The sequence below is a fragment of the Anopheles stephensi genome, chromosome 2 (genome assembly GCF_013141755.1).
Source record: "Anopheles stephensi strain Indian chromosome 2, UCI_ANSTEP_V1.0, whole genome shotgun sequence".
Classification (NCBI taxonomy): domain Eukaryota; kingdom Metazoa; phylum Arthropoda; class Insecta; order Diptera; family Culicidae; genus Anopheles; species Anopheles stephensi.
In genome coordinates, this window is record NC_050202.1 from 57679538 (window position 1) to 57704163 (window position 24626).

At 44.2% G+C, this 24626-nt stretch overlaps 2 protein-coding genes across 7 annotated transcripts in view; both read left to right on the top strand.

Moving 5' to 3' along the window:
* The window catches only part of LOC118506365 (5-hydroxytryptamine receptor 1-like), a 54182-nt gene that overhangs the window by 24410 nt on the left and 5146 nt on the right, over window positions 1-24626 (top strand). The window lies entirely within an intron of this gene.
* On the top strand, window positions 18955-21153 carry LOC118506363. The gene is made up of 2 exons (XM_036043378.1): window positions 18955-20264; window positions 20343-21153. Exons 1-2 carry the CDS (start codon window positions 19018-19020, stop codon window positions 20734-20736), a joined length of 1641 nt encoding a protein of 546 aa, XP_035899271.1. The 5' UTR covers window positions 18955-19017; the 3' UTR covers window positions 20737-21153.

Here is a 24626-nt window from a genome sequence, read left to right on the forward strand (position 1 = left end):
TGAAGTATACCCGTGGCAGATCAAACTCATTGCTGGCTCTAGAACAAAAATTTTGGAAGCCCTTTACACATCGAATTTACTGATTGGATCAGAGTCAGAGCTCAAGTGAACACATGATATGAGGCCCCTAATGAAGTTCTGGACCCTATAAATGATCTAGGCTTCAAGGACCGCACAGCCAGCTTAAAGGAAGATACATCTCAGTCGAAAACATCGGCTTAGTTTGTTTGTACTGTAACACGCCCCTGAAGTATGCGCTTGGAGCTGCTTTTCTTCTACCAAAGTTGTGCCATCACCAACAATGTTAGGCATTCGTACAATTCATCCGATTTCTTCTGTGTGACGCTCCCCGGGGAATGACATGCAAAACGAATGGTTCGTTTGCAATGCAATCCCTGTCGGTGTCAATCCCGTCCGGCGGACAATGTTTTTCCTTTAAAGGAATGCAAAACATGGCACGCGAAAGGGCTGTCCAGTGTACCAGCACCGTGTGCGTTTGCAGCGAGCCAGTACAACACAACCGTACCCGTAATCACACGCAACGATCTCGCAACGGTCGGGCTTCATTTCCGAGCACAAAACGACAGCGAACGCTTCCTGTTTAAGGCATGTCTCCGGCACCTGTCTACAAGTCGTCAGTGATACTACCCTGCCGCTATCGATTAAACAATTGCAGAAAGTTAGTGCAAAAGCATGCATGGGGTCGTTCAATCGGTTTAAAGCTACGCCACGGTAACTAGGCCACTTTAAAACGGTCGACGCGCAATAGAAAGAGGCAAGTTCACGATGGCGTGGTGGCGAATCAAAGCAAAGCGAAGCAAAGCAAAAAAGAAAACTAATTATTCGCCGATAAATTGCCCCGGGCCGGGCACAAATTAAGATGCACGGTGCACAGTCGCCGTCGGTTAATGAAATCAGTTCTCCGGAACGAGCCGGTGAAATGACTCAACCTCAACGCACTGTGCTCCGCAACTTGGAGAGCGCGCGTGTGTTGGCGCTTTCGTTCGAGCTAGAACGAGTCTGGTGGGGTGGTATGCAAATCGTTGCATGCTAGCAATTTACAATTGCATTTACCGCACCCACGGCACCGAAAATGGGAAAGCTGCCCATGGTGTGTCGATCGAGTGCCAGCCGGGTACGATGGATCGTCGTGCTGTGCTGGCGAATTAGATTAGATGTTTGTTGTAACTTTCCATCTCCTGACCAAATCGGGTCTACCAACCGGACCGAATCGCGTGCTTGCGGTTGGCGGCGGTTAGGTCAATTCCGGCCCTAATACGTTAACCGGTGGGATTTGCGTAATGGTCGACGGTTCGTTGGGGAAGCTTTCGAACGGTCGAGAGGGAGAGAGAGCGAGATTGATGCACTGGGCAGTTACGTTGACCAAACTTATGGGCACTCTAATGTTGGGTAAATTATTTTCGGAACAACATTTCATGTACCTAACAGGCACCTCGCCTGTGTGTGTGGGTGTGAGGTACAGTACCGAAAGGATAAATGGGGCTTAATTTGTGGGGTTGGAATCGTGAACCTTCAACCGTTCGTTATGGATGTAAAGCTGCAATGTTTGTCCAGTAAACAGGTTTACGATGGTAAAATCATACGTTGCATTTAATAATAAATAAACGAAACATTCTCATTAACCCTATCACAACATGAGAACATTTTAAAAATCCTTTAGGAAAAAAACCAAATCGATTTACCGTTTAAAACATTAAATATAACGAGCAAAAACATTGGGCGGTTGCAAAAATTCGCCATTGAAAATCGCCCATCTTACTTGACCGGGATAATTAATGCTAATAGCAGCTAAAGCTTGTTATTTTTTTCCTTGCTTTGATATCAGCCCCGCTTTCACCAAATAGTAGAAAAGGTCAGCTGTTTCGTACCGTTTCGCTGCGAGTAGAAAGCATATTCACCGTAAACGGCACTTGGTCCCAAGGATCTGGGTCTGCTACAGCGCTTGGGTAGCGCTAAACAACGAAGGTCAGCACGCCATTCCGGTGAATTGGATGGCCGAACCGGCCGAAGCCGTGAAGTGCGTACTAATTAACGAAGAATTCTCGGCACGCGGGCAGCAGGTTTTCCTGTGGAAAACCCCTGGCCAAAGCAGCCGGCGGGTTGAACAGTTACGGCGTTTACGGCAATCACATAATCGCAGGAGTTTAGCAGCGTGCTGTAGCCAACACGGTGAGCTGGAGGATGGGAAAAAGCGTTGGAAAGGGGCTCGTTCTCTTTTATTTTAAGATGTTCAATTCTGGCTCTTTATACTGCATGTGAAGATGTACTAACAATTAAAAGCTTTTGCAAATAAATCGCGTCATCACTAGGAGATAGGTTTGTTTTTTTTGGGGATTGCCATTGTTTTAGCTGCACTTTGCTGTGTGAGGCTGGTCTTCATGCCTTCTTTTTTAAATGTTTGACTTGAGATCTTGACTTTCGCGGCTATTTATGACTTTTCGGTATTGCTTTTAAGCAATTTCCATTACTTGCTGTAGTACTTCGCAATGTACTTACAGCTCTATAAAGCTATTGCTCTCAAGCAAGAGAGCACTTTCGCTTCTTCTTGGGATGAACTTCAAGAGACCTGGACGTACTACCATTACTGGCTTTCTTGACTTTGCTAAGCTATCCCTAGCTGGTTGGAACCATTTTTTGCGCATTTTCACAAGGCTGCAATAATTAGGTTCCAGCACTGGTTACAAAAAACCACTACTGCTCATAGCAAAGCCATGCAATCACAGTTTCCACCATGATTACGTGCTCAATATTTGAATACCATTTAAAACCACATCCAATTAGCTTATCGCTCCGCAAAAAACTGTTAAACTGTTTGTTTAGTTTTTTCTTCCCGTTTCATTGGAGCTCAACCGGATTCAACACCTTCGCTCCAAAAGGACACTGGTGGCCTGCCGTTTGCTTCATTATCGTCACCAGCTAGAAGGAACGCATACAGCGCAGTGGATTGCTTGGATCGTTTTGTGAAGTACGTTGATAAACGGAGATTGTCGTGTTTCGCTAGCGAATTGGCTCGCTTAACGCCCGCCATCGACACTCCCGGGCCCTCGGTTCGCCGGTTTCGACGCTCGTAATTAATTTCGTAAGAAAATTCATTACAAGTTATTAACGACTGTCCGGCGAGTCGTGCTACCGGTGGAAGGCTACCGTACAAAGATTATCGTTAAATTCTCCACGGGTTAGATGCCGACGGTTGCCTCATCTTCAACTCCGATCGGATTATTCTGCCTGGACGGTCGGTCGGTCGGTCGGTCGGAGACTTTTAACGCTCCAGTGTCGGTCGGGCTTCTTCAAACGGTAACTCGTTCCTCATTTGCTACGACTAGCGAATACGGGACGGCATAGAAAACTCGCTTAATCCACTGTTGATTATTCCATTAGCGACGGACGCGTACCGGTGAGTGCTGCCGGTACGCGAAGCAATAGTATTTCGGACCGCCGGTTGTGCTCGGCATAATTATGATCGCAGAATTTCATTCACTGATTGCTGTTTGCTTCGAGTGAGATTTGTTGGGTCGGTGGGTGGGTGGCTGGTGTTGGCTGGATGATGGCTATCTTTAACGAGCAAGTTTCCAGGAAAAAGAATAACTTTTTAGTATAACGTGCGTCTGGCAGAATTGGGGTGTTTTTTATGTAGCTGCTAAACCGATAACTGGTTGCTGTGCCTTATGGGTGCCTCACGCACCCAGTCTGTTGAAGTCAAGTTAAATATGAACAGCTGATGGAGTTAGGAAATAGCTGTTCAGGGGCTTTAAGAGCTGTTGGCTGTGATTTTTTTTAATAAAACAGTTCAGTTGTTTACTATGTCTGTCTGTTGCTCTTTTGGCAGAAGGTTTTGATGCAAAATGGCCTCTGTTTTGTACAATCGACTTCAGATAGCAATAAAATATTTCTCGTTCTTTGACACTTTGACTGTTCTGTGTTATTCTATTCTATTCGTGGATTGTTTCCAGCTGTAAATTTGTTCGCTTCGTACTTGTCATCAACACACTTGGTCTGCGATCGTTGATCGTACTTGTACGCTAGTTTGTCCATCCATTCTCATCTGCACTGACCATGGTCGAGCGAGGCAGGAGTTGGTCGTTGTCCTGTCATGTAGTTAGCTTTTTACAGCTTTTCCACTAACATGCGCTTGCCCCCGTCATCTGGGAAATGGTTCCACTAGCCATCGACGACAGTCTTGGCTTTGAAATGGTTGTATGTTTTTTCTGTCCCTTTCCCAGCTGACCGAAACCCTTGCTCGAGGGCGGTAAATTTAATTTCACCGGTACTACACAGGGATGTTTGGGAAATGTGCCCGTACCCTGAAGGTATACGGCCCTTTCCATCGTGCAGCTGGCCCATAGTGTATCGACTGTAGCGAATGTCAGTTATTCTGGCCCGAAAAACCCTTCGATCGTGTCCTAGAAGCCCGCATGGGTTTTTTGCTGTCTTTTTTCGTCACACACACACACACACACACACACACACACACACACACACACTGCTCTGTCCCGGTGAGTGATGCAATGATAAACCACATTTCGCTACATCCCACGCTATGTACTACCCACGCTTTCACGAACACATTTAAACATAGGCACATCGTGCAGAAATACGTCCCTCACGGGGCAGGTCGCTACCATGCATTTAATGAAATGAAAATTGAAAATGATTGATTTTTCTTCCATTTTCCCTTGGAAGCGCTCCTCGTTTGGTGGATGTTTTGTTTGATTTTAAGATCATCCACCCCAGGGTGATATGGTGAATGGAATTTTAAAACAATGGAGGCTTTCTTTTTGTTCGTCCCGGAAAGTTCAATTTTTGATACAAAGAAAGTACATAAAACATGTTGAAGAAGCGGTTTAAATTAACTTAGCGGCTCAATTGTTTTGTGAAGGCTAGGTTACGTGACACAGGATAAGAAAAGATGAAAGAAAGCAAACTAATGACCGTTTGTGAGAAGGATGTTCAGATGTCAATCATCGTTAAGGTTAACTTTATCGGGTAACATTTTGCTGGTTTAGAGAGGGAAATTTGATCGAAAATGTGATTGAATGTCTTCATTAATGGCCACCTTGTTCAATTTGTAAGAAAAGCTGTATCACTTGATTTGCTTAATGTATGACGTTTAAAAATGCTAGAATAATTGATTAAACTTTTCTAAATTAACGAAGCAATATTTGTTTTGGAATTAAATTGGAAGTTTCTTGGTATGGAATTTTACTAACTTTGATGAAAAATTTGAAACATTTTCCGGCTCATAAATGTATTTTACGAAGTTTTCTTTTAATACAAGCTCTTAACAATCGCTTTGAATAACCCAGCGATTGTTGGGTGATATTATCGTACCATTCAAAACGGCATCAGCATCTGGACAGCGGACAAAACAGTAATACACCATCAATCAGCTGCGAAAGACTGCCGGTCGATCGATTCGCTTCGTAAATTACAATTTCTTCTCCTCGAAAACGTTTTCCTGAGCGATAAATTACATTTTCACCAAACATGCCACTCGTTCTTCGGTTCATTTCGTAACCATTTGCTGCTGGAGGAGTAGGTTGGCCACTGGGGCTGAAGGATGAAGAGGCTCATCGGTGTGGCTTTCCCCCCGCCCCCACTCCCCTCGATCCGATACAGCATTCCCGGGTCCATTTCCGCTGAAAAGCACGGTTTGATGACTTTCAAAACACGAAATAAAACTATAGCCGAAGCGTGTTTGTAAATCCGTGACGAAAAGTTTCGCTCCTCGGGCCGAAGATGCTTGCGTGTGTTTTGGTTTTTGTTTGGTTGGTATAGCTTCTTTCATTTCTGGTAAACAAATCTCACTCCAAACCACCTTATCGAGCAGATGCCTAGGTGCCGGGTTTGTTATTGCCAATTTGGTTCATTACTTAACTTTTTCCTAAATTACCTGCGGCCGGCGAAAGGGAGGGGGTGGGCTCGGTACGATGGATTGCTTTTTGATAATGACTTTTACCGGCGATGGTGGAAAACGGAGCAACGCCAAACAAGACGAAGGCAAAAAGGAACATCTTTTAGCGAAAAGGTTAGTAAAAAGGTGCTTTGATTTTGGGTTAGAAATTGAGGCGAGACCCGGGGTACAAATTATAGCATCCTTGCTAGGTTTATGTTAAAAGAATCTGGTCCAGGTGTGTCTGTGTAATGCACAATCTTCTCTTTAAAAGTTTGTTGGCGTTTAAGGCAGGATTTCCCGGTGCGATCGGTGTACGATGCTTAAATAAAAGATCTACAGGGTGTGCTATCCAAAATTGACAGCTCTCAGGAGTGATACATTTTTTTATGGGACAAATAAATAATTCAATACCGGAAAAGTTGCTCAGGACAATACGGGATCAAGTTGTAATACGGCAAAATAAATAAATTAAAGTAAAATAATCTTATCATGCTACTTGAACCATTAGAAATAGCCACCCTCTGTATCGATAACGGACTCGATCAGGCCCTGCAACGTTACAAAAGTTCTGGCCTCTGTATTCCTGGGAAAGGCCGTCAAATTGGTTGTTAATAACGCAGATTTATTTTTTCAAGTGTTAATACACTTGCATTTAATTTTCGATATGCTTGTTTTGTTCTACATCGGTTTGTTTGACAACCCGGAACAAGCGGTTATGCGAGAAGACGGCTGAGGATATCCTCTCGGTTTATGCACTATGGTTTTATACTCCATTCGTATTATGCAAACAACGGAAAGTATTTTTGTGACTAATTCCTCTTTTGATGTTGATGGATCTTCTTTTAAATTTTCCATAAGCAAAATAGTAACTCAAGAAACTCAATAATGGGGCAGTTTTGTTTTTTTTCCTGGAAAATTAGACAGGGGGTTCATCTGTTGGACATCCTGTTTTCTCAAAACAACCGTCGTTGTTTTCCATCTCACTTCGAATCTATTAAAAGGTGCTTAAGGAACACTGCGCATCCTTCAAGATGCCTCAAGATGAGATAGATATACTTAAAAAGAGAGAATCTCATCTATCCCTCTTTTTAACAATGTTTTAATGCCACTATACTGGTTGGGATAGGCTATTCATCATTTTGAAGGATTATTTAAATTTTCAATAATTATTTTTAAATTCTGTTTCATGTTCTTAAACCCATAGTAGAGAAGTTAAATCTAATTTGTAAGTCCTCAACAACTAGCGACTTAACCATGTCGTTTCATTTATCTCTCTCGCTCCTATTAACGCAGTCTCTAATAGACCGTACCTCTCTTAAAGTGAACTCTACCAGAAGCGTGAAATAACGTCTGGCTTCACGTACGCTGCCTTCGTGAAAGCAAAATTTGTGGGTGACGATTAATAAGTTTACGGTCCATTTGCAGTCCATTAAAGATGTGACCTGTTGGTAGTTGGTGTGGCCCAACGTTAACCGACCAACCGTCCAACGCTGTGCCCGTTTGTACGATTTGCATCCCTAGCAACACCGGCCACCAGTCGAGTGGATTAGGATTTTGCAGCGGGTACCAATTTGTGACTAATTAAATTTGCACACCTGAATGCCGGCGGAACGCATTTTGCTCGAGACCCGGTACAGCCGGTACACCAACCCAGCTGGGGATGCAGAGATGCTTGCGGGAATTTGAAAAGATTTATATGTATCGTCAACGAAACAGGCGTCGTTGAGTAGCTCCAGTGGTTTAAGTGGTCGCTACATTTAACATGTAAATGGTACACCTTAGGTCATTGCACCAAAAAGTCCCGGGGATTGCAACGGAAGCGCGATGCAACCGGCCCGGTTTGCCGGCCGGTTGGCAGGGGGTCGCAGTTCGCAAACAATTTAGTTGCACTCGGAGATGCCAGGTGTTGTGGTGTTTGTGGTTTAAAATAGGCAGTGAAAGACGGAATTATATGCTGGTTTTCATCAACAGTAGTTTTGTGGTTTTCGCCGGTAAGTACATGCACACGGGAGAAATGTGAAAGGCCACCGGTAGACACGGAGGGCATTTTTTCTCTCTCTTCTGCCGGTGTGTATGTTAAATTTAGAGTGCCACGGCGTGTATCCTAATGAAGATGCGGATGCACCTTAGAATGTTGGTATTTTCATGCACCGGGTAGACCGACCGCTTCACCCTAGCGCTAGGCGCAGTTTGGGAAAGCTGGGTTATTTATTTACGTGCATTCATTAAATAGGAACAGCTATTTAAAGACAAGTGGGCAAACCCGAATCGTGCGATGAGAGACCGCACGCTGTGCTGCGATGACTTATGGAATTTTGCATCGCATTGAAGAGGATTTGTGGTACAATTTAATTAAAATGTAACTGAACAGTTGGCAATCGCATTTCGGGGGCAGCTGTTTCCCATAAACGAATCGTGCCGGATGTGGTTGATTTCTTGAAGTTCCTGTTTATTTGTGTGGAGCGTGGTGCATCAGCACGGTTTTGTTTCCTGCACGATTTGACCTTTGTCGGCTGATGGTTCTAAAGAGGATGTATATATGTCGAGCTGGCATGAGATGTTTGAAGAAGTGTTGAGGTACAATTTATTTTTGTAAGTTACAGTTCTAATCTAGTCTCCTTCATAAAAGAGTGACGAAAAAACGACGGTACAGACTACAAGGAAAGTATCTCCCAAAAGGATAATGCAGTTCCGAGGTTACCTTTCGCCCAGACATATCAATCTTCAACTCGCCCATGACGGGGTACATGACGCATTGCAACTGCACTTTTCGTGTAGCAAGTTTTCTTTCGACCCGGTTCCACGAATCGAATGGTGACACAGAATATTTTTAGATATGCATTAATATATCAATGGCCCAGAATGGCGAGAGTTCAAGCCACCGGAGGAACCAGAACAAAAATGGTGCAGTCTCAGTATTTCGACGCCATCGTGCTGATGCTGTCAAATGATACCCGTCCCGGAGGTGGGGTGGAAATAAGAGGGGGAGCGTTTTTCTTTGGTCTACCCGTCAGACATGGCGAGTGATATAGTGCTGGGTGTTTTTTTTTGGTTTACCAGTTATGATTTAGCTGAAAAATGATCGATTGCTAGTTTACGTCAAACATATGCAAACGAAGACAGATAGAGCAGCTGGTGGATGGGTTTACTGATGGTTTTTGGGTGTTATGTTTTACGTATTGCACGATGGTGTTCTTACAAGTATTGGACGAGTTTTGGATTTCGAAGCATGTTGTTGGTTTGGTTTGTTATAAATTTAGTTTTATGCTTGCCTTGAGCTATTTAGAATAGTTTACAGCTAGTTTAAGTAATTAAAAAAATGCTCAATTTTATCATCTTAGTCATCACGTCATAATATAGCTGCTGATTAATGTGGCAAAATTTTAAATGAAATCCACCGAGAGATCGAGAGCGATGATAAAGTGTGCTTGAGTTGTGACCTTTACAACACTTAGCGCTTGCTAGTAGATGCACTATGGGAGGCTTCAGACAATCCTCGGACAATCCAAAATTCCTTGATTATTTAGCAGGTTCCCATTAGTATTTAGCATTTTGTTGTATACCCTTTTGCTAAAAATATTTTCTTAATTTTAAATTACCAAATTACTATTGCTTGCTTGGATGAAGTACTGGGCGCCTCCAGCGTTGAATATGGGAAACATTTACATTAAATTAATAATCGGACACTAATAATTTTTTATCGATTTTATTTAAATTGTCTGTAAAAGAGGAGCTTCTAGAAAATTATTCTAAATTTAAATAATATGGCTTTTGTTGCTGACATTCCGTTAAAGTAAAGGAGTTATGCTGATGTTTAAATCATGGGAAACATGAGATCTCTTTACAATAAATTGTTACTTTACTACCTTCTTGTCTTCTAGCCTGTAAAATATGCAGTAAAAGTAAATCATAGTCTTAACTTTCCTTCTTCAATAACTGTCTTTTGAGCGGTGTAAGATGCAATTCAACCAAGTAAATTTTATTGTTTATTTTTGACCACTGCCACGCGATAGTGGTGCACGCTGATTAATGTCACCGTAAAGCCGATGACGCTTATTTGGCACACGAATATGCCAAAGAGCGCGCTCAGCGGCCAGGGCAATTGGGGTGATGAAAAAATAAACAAATCTTGTTCTTGCTTGAATCACAGCCAGCCACAGCTAGCAATCATTTGCAGCCCGTCAGTGATGAGCATTTGCATTAATCAGATACGTGTCGTCAGACAATCCGCCTGTGTGTGAGGGGCCTGTGTCTTTCAGCTAGGTTGCTGCTAACGATTGAAGATTGAAACGCAAACCGGTACGTCATTCCAAGATGTTACGCATTCTTGAGTAAAGGGGAACGAGATGAGATGTATGCAATGCCAACCGATTCTCTTCACCAAGCCTCGGGACGGATTCGGATGCCTTGCCGATGGATGGAATTTATTTTAATTTATTCATAATCTCTTTTAATTAAATTATGTCAGTTTAATTGGTCGAACCGAAATGAATTTCCTGTTGCTCCTGTTGCCCCCAGTAGAGTGTGTGGTGTGATACGGACGCCCAAGCGCTAAAGCTGACGATATATTTGTAAACTATTCATGTCCTCATTCATGTTTGCCCTATCGCCACGCGTGTGGGTGGAGTGTAGTTACTCCGTGGATTTTGAAGCTGACTGCACACGTCTCGCTTAGCAGAATTTGGCGCACTTTCGCGTCTTGGACGTCTTGAAACGGGGTACGACAGCGTTCCGTCGGGTCGTACCGGTCGGGCAGCTGCCGGTAGCAGCTCATGTTTACAAGTTAAGACATATTTCACGGAACGATGAGTTTTTCGAACGTTGGAAAGTGGGCATTTTTCATGCCTCACGCCCGAACGGTGCCCGAGCAGTTGTGTTCTCCAAACGAAACATCCTGGCATCCCAGAAGGCGGGGCGACCGCGGGTGTCATTCGTTTGGTAGGAAAAGCGAAAAATTAATGACCCATCGTTTTGGGGAGGTCGTTGCGCGTAATTAATCAGCGCCAGTCGGCGACGAACGAACGATGCATCGGGCTCCAGATTTGGTCAGCGCCAGCGCGGGACTGCTAATCGTAGAAAGCGGTGGCGTCGATGATGGTAATGACAATGATAATGATGATGTCATGAATTCGGGTGGCGCAAAAGGGGTTCAAAATATTGATGGGCGTGAGTTGCTAGCTGAAAATTGGCAGTCATTTTAAGGTATCAATCTTTCCGGTGGGCGATTTGTTATTGATTTTTGTATGGTGAAGGTCTATTTATTTCGAACTGAGAACAGCGCAATTCAATTAAAATGCATGATGTGAGTAAGCGATGGTATTTAAAAGGCTCATGAAAATTGAAATTTAAATTAATTTTATTTAAATCTTATTCTTTAAGTATTTTGGTGGTCTGGTGGGTGAAGCGACTGGGGCTCCAGTCTTCACGCGGTAGGACCGGAGTACAAATCTCATCCAGACCGCCTTCCCGTACGCAGAAATTTTTAAATTGTCCAGAGGGCAGGACAGATTAGAACACTAAGATCAGAATACTACGCTGCTTCTCATAAATATTTCCGACGACTATGGATAGCAATTTTAATTATAACTTTCCATTTCCAAGAACAGAAAAATCACTGAGCGGGAATTAAATTACTTTCAGAATTTAAAGTGCCTTAAAGCTGCATCTGTCTTCCCCCTCACAAATCTCTTACCCAGCTCTGCCCTAAGAGATGGACATTTCTGCGAATTATTTAACAAAAAAAGCTGTAGTTCACAAACAGAATGAAAGAAAAGCGTTCAGTGTTGGGGTGGGCAACGCTCACGTACGCTTCATGATGTGTGAAGCTTGCAGTTTTATTTACAACGCCAAAGAACCTTCTTACAGAAGTGGAAGAAAAAAACACACACACACACACACACACACACACACACAACTTCACATCCACACTGAAAGAGGGCGAAAGGTATCACGTATCAAGCCGGGTGGTGGATTCTGTCGAAAAGTGCCGCTGGGAAACCGTAAAAGTTCTCGGGATAACTTCAGTCTGTCTTTAAGGGTGCAGAACGTTCGCTTGCTATGGCAACTTAGCGTAACTAGGTAAATGTGGCCAAAGTGATGGAGCCAACAGCGAGCAACTGGACATCCGTACATTCTTCATACAATGGACGAATTTCACACATCAGCAGGCTTCGTAATGAACTTACCGGGGGAAAGAACCTTTTGAATGGTTGAATGGACGTCAAAAATGCGTCCCGTTCATCCCGTTACCACGACACGATAGTGATGCTCGATCGTGCGATACAACCGGTCAGCTTTGTACCGGACAGAGTACGACATGTCCGAGATGTGTAGTGAGGGACGGCAAGAAAGAAAAAAAGCGGAAAAGCGGCTAAGGCGCCTTATGTCTGTTCTTTGTTGAAGCTAAATGGCCAATCGAGACGCTGGTTGACGCTGGTTGACTGGTGGATGGATGATTAATATAATCATCTTTACGATGGTTTAAGGGTTGCATATACATTAGAGAATTCTTGATAAAAAGCGCTAGCTGTCGTCTTCAAGGATGTTCTGTGAAAGCTCGACTGAATGCTTTTCTTCTACTATCAGCAGAGAGTTCTTGATAAATACGCGCTAGTTGTCGTTTTTTTGAGGATATTCTGTAGAAGCTCAACTGAAGGCTGTTCAAGCTTTTCTTCCACTATCAACGCTCGACATCGATTCGCTTCTGTATCGATCCAAACACCAGACCAGGAATCCAATGCCAATAAATGTTCGTTTGAGTTATACGCTGTACATCCTATTATCTTCCACCTGTCAGCACACAATACTGTGGGCAGGATTTTAAACGCTGTGCAAGGTAACGGTACCTCGCAAGGTACGTCCAGTTTCAGACCCCATAAAAAAATGCGTGGGCTTTTCAGCTTGATGGATAATCAGTACATCAGCCGACATCCGGTGAGAAATAACGAAACAAAAAAAAAATCGAAACCCATTTCGGCTCGGCACGAATGCGTTTCGAATGCGGGCCTCGGCTTTTATTTGACCGATATCAAATCATTCCGGTTCAACACGGCACCAACGTCAAACCTGATACATATACTGAAACTCGGGCAATAAAGCGGATACACCGAGCAAGGGGTCCGGTGTAAGTGGATAATGCGCCCGTGGACCCCATCGTGGTTTTCCTTTCGATGCCCCTCGAAAGGCAATTGGAATCAAGGGCAGCCGAGGCCAAAGATTGGAAGTAAAAATAGAAAATCAATTGATTTTTCGTTCGCCGAGTGCTGCCCGCTCGCTCGTACGTCAGGGAAGATAATTGTATTTTCTTTCGGAGGTTTCGGCTCACAAATCCATCTGCTTCGATCAGCCATCGTCTGGGTAGGTGGCCAGGTGAGTGAAAGCGGTCGGGTGAACGCACGTTAACTCCCGAGAAAAGGAAACGCTTCGGTTTTCGGTTGTCAAGATGAAAGCCAGTTTCCTTTCTTTGCCAGTGTCCTCAGGACACATACAGACACACATACATTGGGAAGAATCAGACCGGAACGGAGCTGCGTAGCGAAGTTGCCATTTCGTTATTCGATGCGGCCTCCAATAAGGAAACAGTTTTTATAGGATAATATAAAGTTCGGTTGGGCAAAACGGAAAACCCCGTGCAATCGATTGAAGTTTTAAATGGATTCAATTTCTTAGAACAACTAGCAGCAACATTACGTTATGTATTTTATGAACCAATTTGAAGCGAAAAAGATACAAAAACGAACCGAGAATATTATAGCATTCGATCAAGCGTGAATCGTTGCCGTCTGTTAAGCATCAACCGGTTGCACTTCAAAGGGGTTGGCAAATGTATGTTTCACCATCCAAAGTCGCCGGACACACTTGTAGTATAGTAGTGGCGATGCGAACCGGTGCAAGGTAAATGCATCCTTCAGATCCCAAGTGTTTTTTGTGCTCTTTCTCCACCAGCTAGAAGCCCGTTCCAGTAAGTTCTGTTGATTGTAAATCGTTTCAACATCGCTTCAGTGCCACCGTTACCTGACTAACGATCGCTTTGAGGAAAAGGGAAACATCGAATGCATTTGGCCGATACGCCGTGTCGTGTCTTATTTCTTCGCTACTGTTCAATTTGTTGTTCTTGTTGCCCGAAAACGAGATGGTAGCAATATCAAAGCACAGCTATCTGCTGGTGTGTGTGTGTTTATCTGCGGTGTGTGTGTGTGTGCGGGCCAAGACTTCTTGGCGTGTCTTTCGGTTGTGCAATTTACTTATTCGCTTGCTTCCTGCGCGTGCGAAAGGTTCGGCAACTGGAAGCAAATCTTTCTTTTTTTCCCGCCGGGGGGGGTGGAGAGTTATCGTGCGGAAAACGTCGCACGGGTAGGGTGGAAAGCGTTGGGATCGAATCGACAAAGCGAGCGCAAAAAATTGGTTCCGGGCGGGAACCGATTATCCGGAAGAAATAAACGGAAATGTCTGCCAGGCGTAAAATCGTTTCTTCGGTGCCGGATCGAAAGCGGGAAAACCACCACCACACACGGATCCCGGGAAAAGGGGAACTTAACGCGTGGAGTATACTGGGGAAAAAAGCTGGACAGCTCGGGCGAATGACATTCCAATCCGGCGCGAGAAAATAAAAAACTCCACCCCAAACTAACGATCGTTCGTTCGGGCTTTAAATTGATGGGCAAAGGAAGCGAAATTAATGCCATTTCAGTGAGCTTCACTTGGTTGACAGTTTTTATTTTGGGTTTCAATCCAGCCATACGATTGTCACATAATAGCATCGCCAGCATGATGGATTCGAGGGGTGACCCGCCACGAGCATAATGAGAAACAGAATGGCGCTAGGTTTGCTGCCAAAGCGTTCCATACCATTGAAGAAGTGTATAGATTATTCTATTTATGGGGAGGTTTTAAGTGATGGGTGGCTTTCACAGTGACTTAGATGGAGTCATAATTTTTACAGTTTTTGGTAAATTTAATAATGATGAAACGGCTTCATACCGCACCTCGTGGAGAATTCTGCTGAGTCCCTCAGCGAGTAGCGAGTAGCGAGTACTTCAAAACGCTCAGCTGACGGTAGATTAAATTATAAGCTTCACTTGGGAAACCTTTCCCCCCCATATCTTAGACATCCGTTTGACCTTGGCCGGTGGCTAAAAATGGTGCAACGACAGAATGACCGTTATTTTAGCGCAAAAATAATCGCAAAACTTTTCAAGGACCTTCTGCCCTTTAGGTAGCGAACCTTGGCATTTCGGTGGTGCACGTGAAATGAATTGACTGACTATCTCGTCGCTTCCCGACCGAGCGAAAGAAAGCGCACCAAAAGCTCTTGACCTAGATTTAATTTTTTTGTGGATCGTTTATTTTTTTTGTTGCACTCCAGAATCGATCGTTACCTCGACTGCTGCGACTCCGAGGCCACTTGGTTTTGGCCGTTGGCAGCAAGCAGAATCTGTGCCAAAAACTTTACGATTTGAGCTGCTTTGTACACTTTTGCTCCCGCTTCCTTAACAATGTCTGGTATGTGTATGTGTGTGTGTATGTGTGAAGAATCAGGGCAGCACTGGAAGAAAATTTAACGTTAACAAAGAATGAGAAATAAAATAACAACACACGTACTGACCCGTAGAATGAGATCGGGGGAAAAATAACTCAAGTCTCGGCGTCGTCGACAGGCAGCACACACAGGCGATTTGTTTTATTTGTGCGAAAATGATGTTTCACACAACATACGGCGGTGGTGTTGAAACTTCGAACAAAAAAAGAGCTTCTACCAAACTAATCATACGCTATTTTAAGCACACTGCAATAAGTTAAGGCATAAAAAAAGCGCAAAGAATAGCAAGAAAACAAGGTGAGAACAGAAAATTCAGTTTATTGATTGCACCGAAACGAAACGTAGTTGGGCCGTGAAATGGTCGAATGCGTTTTGGGAGCGAATTATGAAAAATCGATTGGCGTTGAAACTGTGGCAATAAAACAAATGGAGTTGAGTTTTCCGATATGGCAGTTTTGGCACTTATTCGACAAGTTTATGTTTTAAACAACTTTCTTTTCTTATCATGCAAGATAATTAACCTAAGCATCGGTTTCGTGTTTACCAATTACTCGCTTCTCTGACGTTACAATAAATCAGTGGCCTAAGCTTTGAATGTAAAAGTCTTCGCAAGTATATTCACGACCACTAGGTAACTGACATAGTTTTGAAGCTCTTAGGAACTGGCATTTAGGGAAAAGGAGTTAGGCTCTCGGTAAAAAAGAGAAATTTTAGAAACTGCATTATCCTCTTGCAACTCTTCAATTGATAGTATTTTTGAAATAACTACTTATTTACTTGTCAGCATCCATATCCGGCAACAATTCTCTATACCGCTCATCATCATAGCGCCGTCTTGTGCTTATCCAATATTCTGATCACTGCTGTGGATGTCCTTTAAACACTTTATGGGCTGGGTCGTCCGGTGCCATTCTCATACAATGATCAGCCTACCGGAGCCTAGTATCGTCATTACAGCCTCTCGCCCATTGTCATTCTACACATATAAGGGGCCGAAAATTCTTCTGGGCATCTTCCTCTCGAACGTGGCTGAGAGGCTTTCGTGCGCATCTGAGAAGTGTAGTTGAGTACTGCGATTATAAATGATTTATGTAATCTCAGCTTAATCTGTCGTGACAGGTATTCTGAGAGGAGAAGTTTCCTCAGGCTATACGATGACTCATTCGAAACTAGCACCTTTGCGCGTAGCTATAACTAGTTTTATAGTTACTTAGCTTCTTCTTCCTTGGAACTACAACCTTGATTTCTGGCTTTCTGTGATTTTCTTTTACTTGTAGTAAATTTGTAAGCTTTAAGAACGGGAATAACTATAACTTTAAGCTAGAAAATACAGGATCTGTAAAAAAAGCCTTAACCAGGTGCTAATTCATGCTGGTTATTTAACAACTTATACGACTTTTTGATAACACTTGTTTGTATGGTCAGTCTTCACTGTGGGGAAAAATTGGAAGCCCTCTTTAAGGTAGAGGCTGACGAAAATCTAACCCTTAATTAATTGTTAATCCATTGTAGTAAGGAATTTATAGTTCTACTGAATAATTTAATCTAACAATTATTTATTAAAAAAAAGATTTTTTTTTTGTGGTGATTGAGCTTCATCCAAGAATGTAACATGAGTGATAAACATTGCCAAATTGATTCTGGATCGCAATTTGTAAGCAATTGGTCTACTAATACTTTTGCTTATTACGTTGCACCCAATCATCTACTCTAAACTTTTTTTTTTTTTTTATTTTGTTTTATAGAGGCTTTGTGCCTTTTGGCTGACATTCGCCTCTATCTACTCTAAACGTTGTAAGTGCTGCATACAATACTAATCGATCTGATCGCCCTCATCACGATTTAATTGATGGACTACAAGTCCACTCTTCCCAGGAAACATCTCGATTCACTCGGTTACCAAACTCATGTTTCGTTTGCGTTCGCTTAACCGAAGAAGTGATTGCTTGGTGAGGAGATTGTCGAGATTCGGATGAGAATGATTATCAGCTCATTATGCGTTTGTTGCGAACCTGGATTCTGCCTACCAGCAGAATTCGTACCCAGTAACATTCCACCCTCCCGTTGGTTAAGGTAGAGTATCAACCTATAATCATATTATCTACTGTGGGCGATATCATCGCAATACTTAATTTCTCGCCCGAATGTGTGTGTGCACTCTGCTACAAGGTGAGTAGACGATTATCGAGGGTTTTGCGCGGTGGTGCAAACACCTTTCGGGCGTGTTTGGGTCGCAGGTAATACGTTTTTAATTGCACGCTGCTGTACAGCTGTGCGTAATGAAGAACGCGTGCGTGCGTACGTGCTTACCAGAATTGAATCGAACGGCGGTGGGGCTGAAGCTACAACGAGTTACAGGGTCTGGTGATATAATTTGGAGTTCATCGACAATCCTCCTCTCATCATCGCAGTCAGCATTAACATCATTAATAACACATATACAGCTTTTAGCTAGATGACTTCCCTTCATGTTTTTTTTTCAGAGTTTTCCCAGAACGTGTAACGTGCACGCTCAGGGAAATCGTTAAGGTATCAGAATGGTTTTCCCATCGAAACAACCCATTAGCCTCACTAGCCCGTGCGGTGATGCACGTGTTCGATCATCATCGAATCATTGACAATCGCATTTTAATGGCAATGGTCGAGTTGAAGCAACTGCACGCGAAAGCACAATTTTCCACCCTACCGTAGCAAGTAGATAATGCATCCCAGAAACAATCAATCTACCTTCACTGTGCTGGTTCGGTTATAAATGCGCTCTCAAAGATTTCCGCGCTACATTGTTTAGCGGTGGATGAGTTTCCGTTTTTTTCGCTCCTTTGTCTCTAATGTACTGGAAAACAAACCGGGGGGTGAAGTTTTTCTCTGCGCGCGTTCATGGTAATTGCGAACAAAAGTTCCACTACGCCAAGAATGGATGCCAGCGAAAGGGCTTGGGAGTATCGGTACGCTTTGTTGGTAGGTTGAAGCTGGTGCTTTCTTACGGCAAGGATTAATAGTCTGTATTGCGCTGCGGAAAGCAAAATCCGAGCTAGAAATGTGCGCTGAACTGTGTGGTTGGGGAGTATCGGTGTGAGCGCATAAAGCCTGGAATGAGTATGCAATCTGCGGGTTTATCGCTTTTTTTAGAGGTAACCCAATGCTTTCATAGCGCTAGGAGATGCTGGACCAAACTTTCGGTTAAAGGAATTTAAAGCAGCATTTGCATTGAAATGCATGAAGCAAAACAGTTGCTTTGGTGTGGAAAGAATTTAAAGCGATAGGAACGGACGCAATACGGGAATGCTTTCTCAGTAGCTGCCCGACTGTAGACTATTTTGGGTATTCGTAAAATTTCAAATAAAACCTAAACGAATTTTACTACCGTCGATGATGCACTTGAGAAAGAACCGAACCCCGGTTTACCATAAACCCGTTCAATTGCTTCTCCAGTAGGCCTTGCTTTCGAACTGTCACTCATCCATTTTCCTTTCGAGTGCTCTTGTGTGGTTCACACACACACACACACACACACACACGCACGAAAACAGCAACGAGCAGCAACGAGAGTCAAATTTGATCAAAAATGTCCGCACCGGAACTAGCGTGGCAAGTGGTCCGGGACATTGGTGTGCACCGGTGCCGGTTCGGTCAGATGGGCGGTGCCATTGACAACTTCACCGAAGCAGCAGCACCGAGGGCTGGCGAAGACGATGACGAGTCACTGCTGGTGCTGAAGGCAAAAGCCCAGCTAGCGTATTTTGAACCCGGCCCAGCACTGGCAACGATCGGAAAGGCTCGAAAGTATCCCGGAAATTTGCTGCACTGCCGGGCACTGTACGAAACGGGAGATCTCGAGGGCCACCTGCTCACATCCGCCAACGGACGGCGCCACCAACGACCGGTCGCCGGCCACCGGCAGCAAGACTTTACCGCCGAACTAGATCTCGGTCTGTCCACGTTCGATTGTACGCTCGGTGAGCGGGCCGGTGCCTCACTGCTCGAGTACCGTCACCGGTTCGAGGAGATTGCAGCTGAACAGCGCGAACTTCGTCAGCGGGCCGTCGAACGACCCCGGTGGAAGGTGTTGGCCGAGGCCGGTGAGTGTGATGTGATCAGTGTGCTGGAGACGGTACGCCGGGAGGCACCACTGCGCGAGCAGGTACGACGGAAGAAAAACAAGCAAATTCTTGGCCAAATCCATCTCGGCCGTGGCTGGGAAGATTGGATGTTTATCGAGGAGTTGCTACCCACGGGACGGTACGGGTCGGTCGTTCGATTACCGCAAACGAAGCAAAGCTCGGCAGCGATGGACCGGCTGGTGGACGAATGCTACACGAAGGTATCGGGTCGGGTGCGAACTTCGCAGGCCTGCTTTCCGATGTACAGCTTGCGGCATGGTCGATTTGGGCCCCAGTCAAACAACCGGCGGGAGCAGTTTGAGCTTGAAGAGCTGTTCAAGTTCCGGTACCGGGCGTACCGGGCTGTGTACAATCAGTTCGATCGAATGTACGAGTTGCGGGCCGCCGGTCAGACAAATGAGCTGCTTCGGTACGGTGGTGAAATACTGAACGAGTTCTACAAAACCACCACGGTACGCGTACTGCCTGCCAAGGGGAAGCTGGTGCGTGAGCTATGCAATTTGATCGGATTGGCCATACTGGACGGGTTGCGTATTCCACCGAGCCTGATGGATGCACCACCGGACCGTCGTTTGCTGCTGCTGTTTGCTGTCCCACCGGCAAAAGAGTCGAAAGTTGTGGTGCCCGTGTTTGGAGACATTTCTACCTACCGTGATCCTACCGAACCGGATCACGATTACTTGCGCTACAAGTAGGTGCACCAATTGGGATTTTGTTCTCATTACCTCGAAGGTAATAAGGGCTATGATATGTGTTTGTGTATTCTCAGGAGCAAGATTGCGGAACTGGATCGACGGTACCAGCGCGTCCAGTATCCCATCGAGCGCTGTCTACTCGACTACCAGATGGCACGCCAGCATCTGCTGAACGGTTGGCTCGACGATGTGAAGGTGATGGGTAATCGGATGATCGACGAAGCGATCGGTTGCGGTAGCCACTTGTGGCAGCTCATCGGACTGCTTACCGTTGCGAAGGCCCTCTGCGCTCAGCATAATCTGGAGCAGCTGGCCGTCCAGCTACGGGCGGCGGCCCGGCTCGTGCAGAGCCGTCTGCCCGACGAACGGATCGCGTTTTTCATCGAAGTATCGCAGAAGCTAAACCGGGATTTGCTAATGAAAAAGCTGGGCCAATCGCTCGAGCTGGACCGTACGCTGGTGGGTTAGCGTTTTTTTTTTCGTTTGAGTCGTTCTGCGTCCGAGTTCAAGTGAACCCGGCCGAACGTGGGGTAGAGCGATGCAAGTGTGGAGCAAAAAAAAAACGTTGGCATTGTGTGCAGGGATTAAGGTTTCCCGGTTTTTGTCCGTACCTTTCATGCCCTATCGCCCCGTTGTGTTGGCAATGAAAAGCCACTGTGTTTTCTCGCTCAAAAAGGAAAAACAACCATTACACGGTGGAACTATGACTGTCGGTGTGTGTGTGTGTGGGTGAAAATGAACTCATTCGAATAGTTTCGGGTTGCGGCCATTTATCATAGTTAAATTCGACTTTGGCTGGTGTTTTTGCACCCTTTGCCGGCGTCTATCATGGTGTTGAGCAACTTTTCGACCATATCGGTGAATAAATTTCATGACTTTTGTGTAGTTTTGTTTTTCGCGTGCCACCTAGAGTACTATCAATTGTAAAGGATTTGTTAATAAGTGTGAAGCGAGCTGGAGCGTCAAACCGTCAAACAGAAACAAAAAATGGCCATCCGGATTTCATCCGGCTGTGTGTGTGTTCCCTTCCACAGGCGAAAACTATTTTTTCCCACGATGAAAAACTTTCCCCAGGGTTTTCCCTGCGAAACGATACGTCAAAATGCGACATGGACTACGTTTTGGGAGAAGGTGAGAAAATTAAACAACAGTAATAGACGGAACTCGGAGATTAGCAGCGGTGGGGAATGGTCTGGAATGGGATGGCAAAAAATGATTTAAAATTCTGCACAAAACACTGCCAGCCAGGAAGTGTAAACCATCACCACCACCACGGCCCGGGGAAAACCAGGTGAGCAGTGGTGTTCCTTTTCCTCGTTGCTCCATTTTGTTTTACCTCGTTTCCGGACACAGGAAAAGCATGTACCAGAAAAATGCGAGCATGCGGCTGAACGTGGGTATGAGAAGGATGAACATGAAGGAAATTCATAGCACCACAGGACAATAAGGCGGCGAGGGAAAAGGAAAAGGCAAGCGAAAACATAATACCGGCAAGCTTTATTCTGCTAGAAACAATGGCCATTTTTCGAGCGGTTTTTTCGAGAGAGAGAGAAAAGGTCCTTGGGTCCTAGTTTCCGGTGCTGGTAGCTGCTGGGAATAATTTTATTTCCAAAGTTGTACGCCACCACACAGCCGGGTTTTTGTTCGCTTCTGCCCTAACCGGCTGTGAGTGAAATATTATAAAAATCGTAATAATTGTGATGAGTTTCCAATAAATACATAACTGCTTGAATTAACGAGTTTAAATTTGATTTATGGTATCAGCGGTCAGTGGAATCACCGTCATTATTCTTGGAGAAATTGAATGGTTTTAATGGGCATGTCATTTGTACTGGGGGAAAAAAAACACCAAGCGGACGATAGGTTGGTGATTATGGAAATGGGATTTATTTTGCTACCAAGCACCGCAAAGCTCATCCGAGCAAACGGGACGGGACCGAGAAAACCCGGATCTCATCAATCGGTGCGTGAAAGGATTCAGGCCGGGTGGAGGGTTCAAATGTAATGAGCCACATTTATACGCATTTCGATTCCGAGTGATGATTTATGCGATGAGGGTTGTTTACCACCGTCACTGATTTATGATCCGTCCGTTGACCTCGTCGGTGGCAGACGAAGTGGAAGTATGTATGGATTGATAAAAGTGTCAGTAATGATCATTAGCATGTCAGCAGGGATGAGCAATGTTTTTGGGTAGGATGGAACATAATACGATAGTTTTATAAATATATAGAGTGTTGGGGGAAAAATTGAAAACTTTTATGGATTTTTTATAAGATGTACATACTTATCCATGAGCGTCAGTGGCGGATCAACCTAGGAGCGAAGTGACCTCTTGTGGCGTGGACTAGGGAAATCCTGTGAGTCTTACTCACAAACCGATCACAATAAGTGGGCCCTTAACTGCCATTCCGGTCGGGGCCTCCAACTAATGAACGTCGATCACCGCTTCTGGATCCTGCTTTGGAACCTTGAAGCTGATATTATAGTCTCCCTCGGCAGGGTCTCGAAACTGTTTTAATTTTTACCATTAACTGAACATTAATGTTACTTCAAGTGCGATTTTTGTCAACTGCGCCTTTAAAACAAAAACCATGGGAATAGAGTCCAGGGAGATTGCAGGCCATTTGGACTGGTGAGACCGAAGACCACCTTTATTAGATATCCATCTTTTTTGCTGAGATATGGTAAGGAACCAAGGGTTGCTGTCTGACATGAGGCCTGCCTTTGGCTTTCTTTGGCTACAGCTAACTCCACGTCATCTTGAAGTCAGCCTTGTTACGAACATCTGCGAAAGACCGTCACAGGTTACGTATCCGAAAACTTTTGCAGTTTGGGGAAATTTACACATTACACGTGAAGTGTCCAAGTTAGTTTCTAGTTCATAGGTGATTTTTTCTTTTTAAATGGAGTTGCATCTCCAATGGCAACAATCATCTCCTTGTCCTGTTTCCTGATGAATGTAATACCATTCCTCGATTTAGCCGTTCCTGATTTCTCATTCTCATATGTTCTCAATGGTGTTTGTGTTAATCTTGTTTCCGTCATCAAGGACCCAGGTGTTTGGTTCGACACCGGTCTTGCTTTTCTGCAGCACATCGATGCCGTACTGCGTAGCGCTTGTAAAATACTTTTTTTGTTGAAGCGTTTGGCCTTCGATTTCTCCAACTCCCTATGTCTGAAGACTCTGTTTTGTTCGTTGGTCAGGTCCTTGCTGGAGTATTGCTCTGTAATCTGGACCTCTCTCTGCTAGGGTTCATATTGAACGTATTGAGCGAGTTCAGAGGTCCTTAACCAGGGTTTCTGCTCGTGAACCGTTGGGTGATCCGACCTCTGTTATGCCTTCATATCAGTTAAGATGTCAACTGTTTAGCTTGTGCACTCTAGAAGGCCTTCGTTTCATATCTCAATCTTTTTTTTTTATCGTTTCCCTTCTTCTTGAACTCCTAGATGCTCCCTCTCTTCTGTCCTCTATCCATTTTTATGTTTCTTCACGCCCTCTGCACCATCATCCTCGTTTAATTGTCCCCCCTAGGCGCTCTGCAATTTGTCGCTAAGATCCGTCGCTGTTTCGTTTAATGGTTAGTTTTTTGTATTCACGTGGCAGACAAATTAAAGAATAAAAAATAATAAATTTAATTATAATAATAAAATCTCTTTTTTCATAATTAGGGTGTATTCCTCTAAACTATCCATAAATGTCATATAAATGAAGAAGGGTCTCAACTTTTAAATGGTTAATAATGTGTGATCACTTTTCATCTACAGTAAAACATAAATCATAACAAATAAATCAAAATTTTTCTGGACACCATAAATTCAGTTTGAAAAAAACTGTTAGCGTCACATTTGAATAGTAAAATTTAACCGATTTTATATTTATTATCATATTTTCAAAGCTTTATAAAAAAGAAACAAAGCTCCCTCGTTTAAGGCTTCAAACCAATCGACAAGCTCGATAAACGTTGAATACCACTTACTTCACACATTATCAAACGAGTTCTTCAATTACTTGGAAGAACTTTGAGTGGTTCCTCTGAGCAACGTTTCCACAAATCAGTGTAATGGGCCGGCATGTATTGGAGAAACTTGATATTTACTGCACAACCCACGCAGAGCCACCTTAATAGGCAAAACATGCGAAACTTTAATGGATGCGTGTGTGTGTGTATGTGGGAGAGACCACTTAATGTGGAGTTTTGATTGGAAAACGGGGCTGGGAACTTTACACGCAACTTCGTACGAGGCCGTGTTGCCGTGATTGACCGGCCAAGAAAGGGTGAGATAAACGGGAATCGGATTACATCGGTATCGATGGGCCAAGTTTTCTGTTTACCCTTTAGCAGCAAAAGCTCCAA